General features: G+C 40.2%; 1 protein-coding gene across 1 annotated transcript; it reads right to left on the reverse strand.

The window, feature by feature from the left end:
- Positions 1-201: 201 nt before the first annotated feature.
- On the reverse strand, positions 202-7,285 carry LOC129589319 (ceramide transfer protein-like). Its single transcript, XM_055484023.1, has 11 exons — positions 6,569-7,285; positions 5,386-5,502; positions 4,439-4,549; positions 3,489-3,723; positions 3,190-3,353; positions 2,997-3,114; positions 2,220-2,419; positions 1,921-2,137; positions 1,632-1,858; positions 1,182-1,317; positions 202-822 (listed from the first exon to the last, which is right to left on the reverse strand). The coding sequence occupies exons 1-11, from the start codon at positions 6,950-6,952 to the stop codon at positions 695-697; spliced, it is 2,037 nt and encodes a 678-aa protein (XP_055339998.1). The 5' UTR covers positions 6,953-7,285; the 3' UTR covers positions 202-694.
- Between the last annotated feature and the right edge of the window lie 5,029 nt (positions 7,286-12,314).

Consider the following 12,314-nt stretch of genomic DNA (forward strand, 5'->3'; position numbering starts at 1 on the left):
AGAAATTTGCTGTTTAAGTTTATTTTGAATTGTTGTAAAAGGCAGAAAATGGCTTACAGTTATTGCCAGGATGCTGACTTATCTTTTGAAGTACATCGTGGGAATGAAGCTCGAAAGATGTGCAACTTAAAATAGGTGTTCTGTATTGAAATCATAATTTCATATCCGCTATAAAGGACGTTTTGCAACCAGCGACTAGCGTTTCGCATAGTTGTCTTTATCAAATGATACGCAATAAAAACCGAACACTTTAATTGTATACGGCACCAGAATTAAAAAGACATACAACACTTCATGATTGCATTAGGACACAAATACAGAGAGCAATTTACCTGCCAATAAATAGCTGCCGCTTGGCAGAGAAAAACCAGAATCAACACTCAAAAGTTCAACACTTACTGCCTAAGAGGGTAAATTACAAATAGAGAGCTTAAAAGGGGAGGGCGTCATTCACATAACAGCAATCTCATTGCATCTCGCAAAAATCACAACTGGATACCATTTTCTCGCACTCGTCCAGAAAATCAAAAAGAAGCAATTAAAATAAACGCCTTTCTTGGACAAATTAATTACCAAAATAATTTTTTACAAAATAAGTATTAATCTTTTTGAAACAAGAGGAATAAAATTCGTCGCTTTAAGGTAGTCAGCATAAATCCAGGACAGACCTCAGCATTCACGAGATCAAGATGATTTACCAGAGAACTGGCTTGTGATCAGTCTGTTCTTTGACATACTGCGTGAAACGCTTAAGAAACTTTGGATATTCACGCTTGTACACCGCGCGAAGGACGGACGCGGGAGCCCATCCACCTGGATTCACTGGAAAAAAAGATCACTGTATTATTACACGTCCCCGGCATTTTACATGACGTTATACGAAACCCTCATGTATGGAGGGGACTAAAGTTAAAGTAAGTAAAAACACCAATGTTCGCCATTAATAGCATGCCTCGTTTAAATACTACGAGGTAACCTATAATTTTTTAACCATTACCACTGCATACTGAACTCAATTTGATGGAAACCATTACAATTCAAACTTGCCATTGTTACCAATTCTAGATTCAGCGAAGAATTTTATGAAACCAGTTTACAGGCAGTTTCAGAACATTCTCCGTTCAATCTTTATAGAACCAAAACTTTGGCACTTCAATCGAGCTGGCCGGTATTTTATTTACCTGTGGCGCAATAGATGATCTTTGTGGTGATCTGGTCCCTGCTGATCTGCTCACGCGGCAAATGTGCAACATTGGCATCGATGAATGTTTGGCAAGTAAGCGAAATGGTTAAAATAACCCGGAGGCATTTACCGGTCTGCAAACGTACAGGTAAACAATTAAAAGCGTTTCCGTACTTTCGGTGCAGTCAGCAGTCAATTTTATGGGCACCGACATTCACTGAATGGATAGCGCGCAGTCACCATTTAAATACGGACAATGTTCCAGTACTGTACTCGTTTACCATTTCACATTAACAACAGCGTAATGTTACGCGCCCTGAAACTGCTTATTCAACCTTTCAAATTTTAAAATGTACACAAAGTACATACATATGTCTGATGAAAATGCTTACAAATCTCGCCTGAAAAAGTTTTCTTCTACGAATCCAAAACAAAACACATTCCTTACCGGAACGGGCGGTACCTCCACGGAATGGTTGCATACAATCCAACTGTTTACTGGCACTAATTTATCATCATGGTGATTCTGTACATTCTCCTTCCCATCCCATTTGCGCATATGTGACCAGAACAATGCATCACGTTGAGCCGCTGGCCAAACACGTTTGTGAATCTGGTGAAATATCATCGTATCGTCCCGCAAACGCTCGATCACTTTCATGCTATCCACAGTGACTATAGAAAAAAGGCCATCATTTCACGGTCGTTCGAATCAGAATTACAAGAAAAAACCTTACACTCCCATTCCATGCGCACATCAGGGCTGAAAAAGTAATGGCACATTTCATGGGCCGTAAAGCCTCGCACGCAATGCTGCGCCTTTAAGGGATCGACAACCAAGCCGTCTTTTTCCTCTTCCCGTTTGTACATCTTCATTTCACCATCTTCATTAAACAGCTGCCAGCCACCTTCCCCAACACCGAGGAGGGCATATTTGAACTGCTCACTGGTAACCTATATGCAAGGGAAAAAATCCGCACTCAAAACAGAAAATGTTCCAAGCACTTAAGACTCTGTATCAAATTGTGTTCCTCACTTGTTCGATCTCCTCCCAAATGTCGTCAGCTTGTGCGGGAGATATGGTCGTCAACTGAGTCTTCATGGCCAGGCTGTCAGCAGGCACTGCGGCCTTGGGAACATCTTGAGTTGATTTTTCCTCAAACTCTTTGTCGACTTTGTCTAATGTGGTCTCAACGGCGTCGAAAAATTCGTCCTCTTTAATAGCACTCTGGGGACCTACAAATAGAGTTCGTCAACAAAAACTCTCCAATATTCACCAAGTTTGTATGACAATTGAAATAAATCTATGACTTCAGATAATATTTGAACAGAATTTGGATGTCGATGGAAATGACTGAACACAATTGTTACCAGCAAGTGTATTTCTGGCAAAAAAAGTAATTAATACTACAAAATTTCACCATTAACTCAAATTAAAGCGGAATGTCCGTCGTCGAAAGAACCACATCAGACTATCTAAAAAATGATATTTAAGTAATAACATAATAACAGGACTGCAACCTTGGAAACAGTCATCCTGTTCTAATGGCTGTGTACCAAATTACGAGTAGAAGCACGTACCAAATGATCGACTAATATAAAATCTTTTTTATCTCAATCACTTGTAGAAATAATTGTGTAGTTTAATATAGTGGTAACAATAATGTTAGAATTCATCCTTCTCAAAATTTTCGCCTGTCACTGTTCATGCACCTGAGCCTAATCAATGTACACACTTAGACTATACATTTTACGCATAATTGCGTATCAAGTTTTGGAAGTGCATGCCATATCTACAAAAAGCAAGCCATACCTTCTTCATAATCTGGACTACCATAAACTCTTTGTTTTTGTATTTGTTCCTGAAGGCTACGCACAACTTCCGTTGTCTCGCGATACATGGTTTCCGTACGCTTACGGCGCTCCACTTCCTACACATTTTAAATAAGATTATATTGACATCTACTTCAACGGCGATCGGCAATATTTCAGCTGCTAAATATCACCTTTTCTAAACGGCGTTTCAATGCGTCTTCCCGCTGAGACATCAAATCCATACAATGGCGCACCGTCTCTAATAAGCCAGCGGTTGTGGCACGAAAGGTAATCGCTTCGCCTTTGAAATCTGGTCCATGGTGAGCGTGTTGCAGTTGAACTTCCATGGGAATGTCTACACGCATAACACACTCACTCACTGCACACTGTATTATCGAAAGATGCAAATGATAACCAATAACTTTGCACAATAATAAATTCCGGGGAGAGCTGGCTGTCAATTATCAGTGAAACTGATTTGAATGCTTACGCGATACATCGCTATCCAAAGCGGTTCGATCCCGCACCAAAGTCAAATCGACATCCATATCTTCATCGCTATCTGCATCCATGCCGCCATTTTCTGAGCGATGACTCTCCGCTTTATGGGCAGCTAGGGTCTCGGCGCACGTATCGAAATAGCTTTGTAAGGTATCCACTTGACGTATTAAAATATCTTTAAAGGTCTCCATCTCAGCCAGCTTCTCTTGTAACGCTCTTCCAGTCTAAAACAATAAACTTTCACGCTCAAAATACTCATACGAAATAGTATTCTACAATCAAGCTGTAGGCAACATGGTCTTCACTCTCACACTCTATTAGTCGAAGAGCTAATATGGACTTTTGAGGAACATTATTGGACATAATTATACGAATTTCTGTGATTACTCTCTAAAAATCCCACAACTTAAAAGCCAAGAAATCGAAAAGAAACTACAACAATTTTCTCCATATAATTTATTTACACTGCTATATAATATCGTCATTAAGCGTTGCAAATTTGTAATTATCTATGCTTATAAAAAATAGGTGAAGTGTATACGGTAACCATCTGGTCTTCATTGGGTAAACCTAAATCCATAATAAAAACGAAACTTAGGTGTATTAATAGTGTATTTACATCCTTAAATTTGTACATAAATCTTTCATCGGTTCATTTTGTCAGTAAAACACTAAACGCCAGTCTTTCGGAAATTATGGCTTATAAAACACCATGCGCCTTTATCGATCGGAATGTTCCGCGCATTACTACAGCGCTTCAACTCATAGCTAGTGATCAAGAAAATACTACAATCATAGGGAAAACGGTTAAGTTTTTCAATTTTCAAGTAGGATACATTGACAGGCAGCAAATACATTCTCGGCAAACAAATCGATACTTCGTAACACAGACGGTGAAGACAACATACAATTCTATGAACACCTGGGCCACTACCTTACCTTGTGCGAAGAGCTGGAGGCAGTGGATAGGCTGGCGGCGGAAGTAAGGGATAATATCGATCCATGGCGACGTAAACTGCCATCACTACCGTATCCCGATTCCAAAATTGACTGTCAATGAATTCATGATAACCATTAATTCAGCTTAAACAAACGAGTATAAAACTATACACTAAACGTAAACAGCCATTTGTGTTGTATGGCAAACGTTTTGGACATCTTTACATACAAAGAATTCCTTCCAATCCCCTGCTATACACATTTTAACAGGCACACTGGTACCCTAAACTGGTAGTCTGGTACGTACCCTAATAAAAATACCACATGAGAATCAGAGCAAAATTACCAATAAATATTTTTCAAAATTTTTGCAGTTTTGTGGTCAGATTCTTCATCATTTCTCGATGTGCTCAGCAAGGATAAGAAGATACCTTTTACGCTTTACTAACCACCCTCCAATTCTCAAGCTATTAACACAGACTGTTTTATTTTAAAATTCATCATCTTCAAATTCTGAGCACATTTGTCATAACTTAGTCCGAATACACTGAAACAGCTGACAAGGCAGAACAATAATCTGAACAAGATTATGCGATTGCTTAATAGCAAAATTATCGATGAATAAACACCCTACTATTTGAAATCTTAAACGATAGTATAGGACGTTATCGCCAAAGTGACCCTACATTTCATATCCGAGTACCGATTCGTTTCTTAAGTTGTGGTATACGGCTGCAGTTATGAAATTTTCGCATAAAATAACGCACAATCGAAATTTTCTGCACTACAAATGTCAGTATATACAGTACTAACAACTGTAAGTTTCTATTGACAGACCACAACTCATAAGCCAGAGTCGTTGCATTACGGTTAGATTTATTGTACGAGTATTGGCTTTTTTTTTCTTTCTCACGTCTAACATACAACATTTCGATGGCGACTGTTACCTTGTGCTCTTTCAGCGCCGTAATCCAACGATTGCGTTCTTCAGTAGTCTCCGCACGAAGGTACCAGATATTCTCACTGACAACGACATCAAATCGACAATTATCAAATTCATGTGCCTGCAAATACAGAACCAAGAGTTACCGTACAATGGAATGCAGTTCTGCAACTTATTTTCGGTCATAGATTCAATGCCATGTCTGCACCTATCTACCGTATTTGAACACACAAGTAACACACTTTCAATACGAGTACAGCACGGCAAAATACCATAAATCAAGAGCAAATGCACAGCACACAGAGTGCAGACGGTACAAAAATGGGCACAAACCGGAAACAAAATGCACAGGAAAAGGTTCGACTAAGGGAGCCTACGAAGGTTGAACCTCCCGGTACAAAGTCTGTTAAATTCTACACTTACTGTTTCTAACAATTTAAACACGACCATGTGATTCATCAAAACAATTTCCTCAATCAAAAGTGCAGGAATAAACGGTACAGACTACAGAACTTGCGAAAAACGCACCTCATGAGTTTCAACACTAAAATTATAACGTACTGCCTGATTTCACTGATGACCCAACAAAAATGACTGTTGCTTTGTATTATGCACGGAAGATCAAGCATTTAGTCCCAATACAGTGAGAACGGACTCTCTGCACTTTTAAATTCTATATGAAGCATGTTATTTAAAAGTTCGGCTGCAATCTCGTTAAAATGGTCTGCCGTATGATCAATGATTATCCTACAGAAACATTTATGCAAAAAGGAAGAAATTACAGTGTTAGTGTGAATGTTAGCCAGCAGTCTACACGCTGTGTGAATTCTCACAAGATCATAAATAGATCAAATTTGCTAACAGTGTAAAAACGAACGTCTAAAACATTCTGCAAGAAAATGTCCACAATATAAATACAGCAGCTTTTCGCGACAAAATCGGTTTAAAAAGGAAGTATTTTTCTATGAGGAAGATCTAAGAAAAAAGCGCCATTTCAGTCAGTCAGAAAGACAAACTACCGATTCATTCAACATCCCCAGACTTTATACATTGTGACTGCCTGTGAGCCTGGGCCTGCCGAGGCAAAAAATTCCGTTTTAATATATGTAATTCACGATCAGTACAGACACCCTAAGACAGGCAACTAAGTGGAGGAACAGAAAAAATTTCAAAAAATTCATTCATACCTGCACCACAGCTTGGCGAATATTTAAAGCCCCGCGACATCCCAGCGTCTGATCGTTCGGAGTTTTATAATAGCTTAGGCAGCCGTTCCTCAGCACGATGAATCGTTCTTGCCAGCCATGGAAATAGTTAGTCCACTTAAAAAGTTTTCCACTGCAATCGGAAAGAGGGGGCGTTCGCGATGGTTCCAGCACTTCGCCTTCGTCTTCTTCCGATGTGCATGGTGACCGGTCCACCGGAGCTGCAGCTGGTTTGACTGTTTCTTCCATTTTCTGCTGCAGCGTACCGGAGGAGGGAGGAGAAGAGGAGGGAGCTTGCAGCACTTTAATTTCACGGCCCCATAGCTGGATAGTTGTCGTAGCGTTCAATGTCCCTGGATAAACCATGGAGGCAACTGATTTGGTACAGAACAGCGATGCCGTGATGAAGAAACAGCAATTCAATCGCTGATCTCCGATTCACGTTGGAACGGATGAATAACAATTTACGCTTCTCAATTTCAGCAGTGGTTTCCTGGTGATCGGAAACTGTCCTGTGTGGGCATACCTCTGACTACCAGATTTATTACGCACCGTAGATGAGAAACCGTTTGCGAGTGTTAGCAGTTAGCGCCAAGTATTTTTGTCATCATTTTGCCCTTTTAGGTGGGCTAAAAATCGATGAACGAGAACCGCAGGGCGCAGGCACGCTGCACAGTGGCTGCACGATGTACGTAGAACAGCGTACGCGGTACACGCTACACGCATCACCCTGCGGATGTGATCCGACGTATAACCATAGAGACAATGAACATACGCCGCGTCTCTCTCCGCTCTGTATGACAGGAGTAATCAGTCTCTCTCTAGTCCTTTTATATACATTGTCCGGATGCTCGGTCCATAATAGAGAGAAACTTTTCGGTATAGATGACGTCACAAATACCCTTGGCTGCTGAGCGTTCACTGTGTTCACTGTCTTGGTCTGTGAATAAGTGGTTGGTGGTCTGTTAACACAGTAAGTGGCTGGTCACCGCGATTTCTTCCAAGCATAAACAATAGAGCGATTAATCAAGATTAAATGCAATTACATCCAGACAATACTAGGAGATTTCTTTAACCCGTAAGAAACGTAACAACTAACAGCTCACACGAAATTTAGTTGCCATCGCACTGAGTAGGCTGTATGCATGTTAAATTTTGTTGAAATAATGCTTAACATTTGACTATAGCCTGCTAGCGTTGACTTGTATGTATTAATTTGTGTTATATATTATGCGGCATTTAAAATGCCAGATTACTGTTATGTTCCAAACTGTCCTAATAAAAGAGGCACTAGCAAAGCGTTATCCTGGCATACATTTCCTTCGCGAGACAAACATCCTGATAACTGGCAAATCTGGTTTAAGTTTTGTCAATGCGCTGAAGAACCGTCCACTGCTGCAGTAATATGTTCCGACCATTTTGTTAATTCTGATTATCACTGTGCCTATCAAGCGGAGTTATGTGGCCGAGTACGCAATCGCCGGCTTTTAGACGATGCAGTCCCATCACGTAACAGTCCCACGGATTTAAGGCCTCATGGATACTGCAGCCCAAAAAAGAAACGTGCTTTATCTGCAGGTATATCACTAAACTAACAACTCAAGCAGTTACTTTTAAGCATAATACAGAATGATTCGGTAACGACGAATTGTCAGTGTATTCGGTTGTAGCGTGAATTTAGTTTTATATATGTTTTTATCGCTATTTGACGCTTATTAATTTGTCGAATATAGCAACAGTTGTATAGCATATGCATAATGTAATATGTGCATATATCATTATGTATGTATGTGTTGTACGTAAATACAAGTAGGATATCTGATAATAGGATATCAGTTTCATTACAGTGTTAAGTATTCTACTTCTTTGTATGTATAAGCGCCATTTTACAAAAGTGCTATATGTTTAGATTCCGTGCAATATGCCTGCTTTGACGACATGGTGCGCGATGTTGGAAACCTGACCTCCAAGCTTTTATGCTTAATCTTGCCTTTATCTAACAACGATAGATTCTGCGTTTTCTACCGAAGTAAGCCGGAAGCTGATTCACCATCTCACGCTTTTGAACGATGTCTGTTCTACCGTAACTCATTGGCGCCATGTTTCGAATCTTGTGGTCGCCGTGTCATTCAAGAAGGCCCATTGGACATTGTCGAGTCCCGGGCGCATTTGGACCGCCTGTTGTCCGAACTGGAATCTCTGAATTCATGTCCTGGCCTATCGTTTGCGAATCCCAATGTCTTGCATAGCTTTGACACGGCTTATCTGGATCAGTCAACAGTGCCAGCTGTGTATCGCGACCAACACTGCAAACTGCTGCATCATCCGACAATTAACCGTGTCCGGTAAGTTTTTTGTTGTAAGCATTACATGTGCTGTAAAGTATATGTAAGTACTCTGCAGTCTGCACTAACCATACACAATGTATGTAAATACTTTACAGTATATGTATATATTCACTGTTTAAGAATTGTTGGTAACTGTATTAATATTATAATTATAATATAATAAACTAATAACATATAGTATATATATGTATTCACTATGGAGTAGCAGTTACTGTATTTATATCATTATTTTCTATTTTCGTTACCTACTACGCGTTGTAGAGGCGAAGCATGCGCTTTACAGTATATATGTATATATTCCACACTTCTAATACTTTATAGTATATATGTATATATTCACTGTGTAAGTATTAATATTCGTTACTAACTACGCGTTGCAGATGCGAAGCATGCGCCAGTTTCCAAAAAACACTTGGCAAGCGAAAGAAGCGTTTGTCTGACGAAGCTCCGAATCTGAAGACTAACCACAAGTTCCTAAGGAAAGCTGACTTGGCAGATGTTGCTAAAACTTTAGTCAGCCAGAAAGCCAGCGCATTAAAGACCTCCAAAAGAAAAGTCTTGCAGTTGGAAGCGGCTAAGGCAAAGATCAACACTGTGCAGGAAATGGCATCTAGCATCTGGCGTGAAAACTTGGATGGTTTGCCCTGACGATACCCGCGAACTTATCCAGACGATGATAGGACTGCAAGATGCCGAAAAACGGCCGTCGTTATCCTGATTTTATCAAAGAAATTGCCATAGCAATGCAGGTAAGATTGATATGTGATATAGTATTCAAAACTTATTAAAAGGATTCGTTCGTAATTAATTTTGATATTTTATATATGTATTCATAATTAATTGAAAGGAATTATTCATAGTTATTATGTTATTAATATGGGTATAAGTGTATTAATATTTAGGCCAAATGGGACCAATGGCTACGAGTTTGTGCGATCATTGTTGCCGCTTCCAAGTACTAGCACTGTTGCAAGCAAGGCTACGTCGTATGCCGAAAGCCTGTGGGCTAACTTCCTTCATGGTGCAACTGTTAGCCGAAATTCGTAAAAGCCACGTTGATGAAGATCGTGTCGTTGCTTACCACTGGGATGACACACTTCTGGAAACGGGGGTGTATTATAAACCTAAAGTAGACAAGGTTACTGGAATGCCAGAAATAGAGCAAAAATATCTGGATTTATTCCCGGCGATAGCGAAGAAAAAGCAAAGCACCAAGCCAGCTAACAAGGTTACCGTTGGCGTCCTTTCAGGCTTGCGAAAACGTTACAATCATCCTGTGCAGTACCATATGACTTACGGAAATATCCCAGGTGATGCGCGAACTTTAAGCGATTTTTTTATTGCATTGTTATTAATAAAAAGCATACAACTTCTGCCGAAATAAACGTAGTAACTCGGAGTGCGAATGTAATATCGAGCCATTTATCCTAGCGGCTACGGAAATTTTCGTGCAGTCTCTTCTTACTATGCATGTAAAACATAAGACTTTAATGGAAAAGTCTCGCCGGTACGGGAGCTCCAAATCAAAGCACGCCTCTGCCGTTCTCAAAGCAATCAAGTACGGATATGCACGACCTGAGTATGATGTAAGTATCAAGTATTAAGAATTCGTCATCAAATTTAAATAATTTGCCTTATTGTTGGATAATTTTACTTATTGTTGGATTTTAAATGTGTATATTCTCGGGTTTGTAGGACTGCGAGGAGGATGAAGATGGGGGAATGTGAAGGTTTTGTGGTTTTGATCGTTTTTGTTTTAATTTTTTCTGTCATATCTAGTACTTTGTGATGCATTACATTGATTGGTGCGCATACATTCGTTTCGTTACAGTGCATTATTAACGTTTATTGCTCGGCCGCTATTTTTGCGACCGCAAAAAAATGAATTATGAAATAGACCAATCATGACACAGTTCATTGTTCAGTTGAGGAACAGGGCGGAGCATGTCATAACCCGAGCATCCGACCAAAGTTTTATGACTGTGATTGCTCCTGTCATACAGAGCGGAGAGAGACGCGGCGTATGTTCATTGTCTCTATGGTATAACCAGGATGTACTTTTGTTATTAATGGTAAGCGTGAGTCAGAGCCAAAGGCCGCAATTTTGTATTAATTTTAGTACAGCAGATCTCGACACGACCATTACTCACCAATGATTCACCCTTACCAAACTTAAGTGGACCAATCCAAAATTTCAAAAAACGAGTGTATCGAAACCTGAAGCAGCAGGCAACTGCCACCCCATAAAGGAAGTCAGGGAAACTGCTAGCAGCCTGCAGTCTCTGCATACCTATTACTAACTAGCTATAGTTCTAGATCTGCGGGAATGGGCAGCTGTTCGAGGTCACCACGGTCTTATGGATACAACCGAAAACGGAGACGGAAGCCCAGAGCCCCAGACACAACTGCTGCAGTTGTATGGAAATGTTACAGCACGGTTTTCTCGTCGAACTGCAGTAAGCGACTCACGAACGACGAGCGGATACTTAAATGTCCATTTAAAGACTCCAAACGGTGTCGCAATTTTACTACGGGAAAAAAGGATGTGCTGACTTAGGTCCTTACGCGCCCATCGACACTCGATGGCCTTATTCGAGCGAGATCCAAAAACAAGAGCGAAAGCATTTGCGGCACCGGTCGCGCGGTGAGGCGGCGACCTTGCCGGCCACAAGCGTAAGCCTTAAGGTCCCGAAGTACCTCAATAATAATACGTACGTGTCGTTCAAGACTACCTTTTCTGGCCCTTAGACTTTCAAACTGGGCATCTTGGATGGGAGTCGAACCGCTTAATCCTGGGAAGTGTGAAAAACATCGTACCGGAAACAGGTGAAGGAGGTATTGCATTGCGCCTTCTTTACCTTTTTAATTGCTCTAACCGTCGTAAAATTTTAATAAAAAATCCAATTTGCATGCTCACATGTACATGAATTGTAGCTAAATTCTCTGTACGGAATCATACAAGAATTATTATATATAATTACTTAATCGTAAGAACTGTCGCCTTCGAACTGGCGCAAATCTAGTGTGCAAATGCAAGCAACAAAAATGCTGCCGTGTGCACGTGTTTAACATGGAACATCAGGCCGGACCGGCATACCAGCGATTTCATTTTTTTGTAACTTAACGCAGACCACTGAGAATACACACAGTTTCTATTTACGCTTTGATTGTTGATACGTATTTATGATATTACAAGTGCTTACTTCCACCTGTTTGCTGGTTCCCGGCTCATGTTTTAACTTTTAGCCTACATAGTACAGTATTGTAGTTAGTAAGTGCAGTGTTATTGAAAGGATACGAGTTGAGTACTCGTACCGGGAGCAGTTCACCTAAAAAGTGTTTGAAAGACATTGAAAGAACGTATGTTTAATAATTTATGT

This window comes from Paramacrobiotus metropolitanus, unplaced genomic scaffold (genome assembly GCF_019649055.1).
Source record: "Paramacrobiotus metropolitanus isolate TYO unplaced genomic scaffold, Prichtersi_v1.0 Parri_scaffold0000034, whole genome shotgun sequence".
Classification (NCBI taxonomy): domain Eukaryota; kingdom Metazoa; phylum Tardigrada; class Eutardigrada; order Parachela; family Macrobiotidae; genus Paramacrobiotus; species Paramacrobiotus metropolitanus.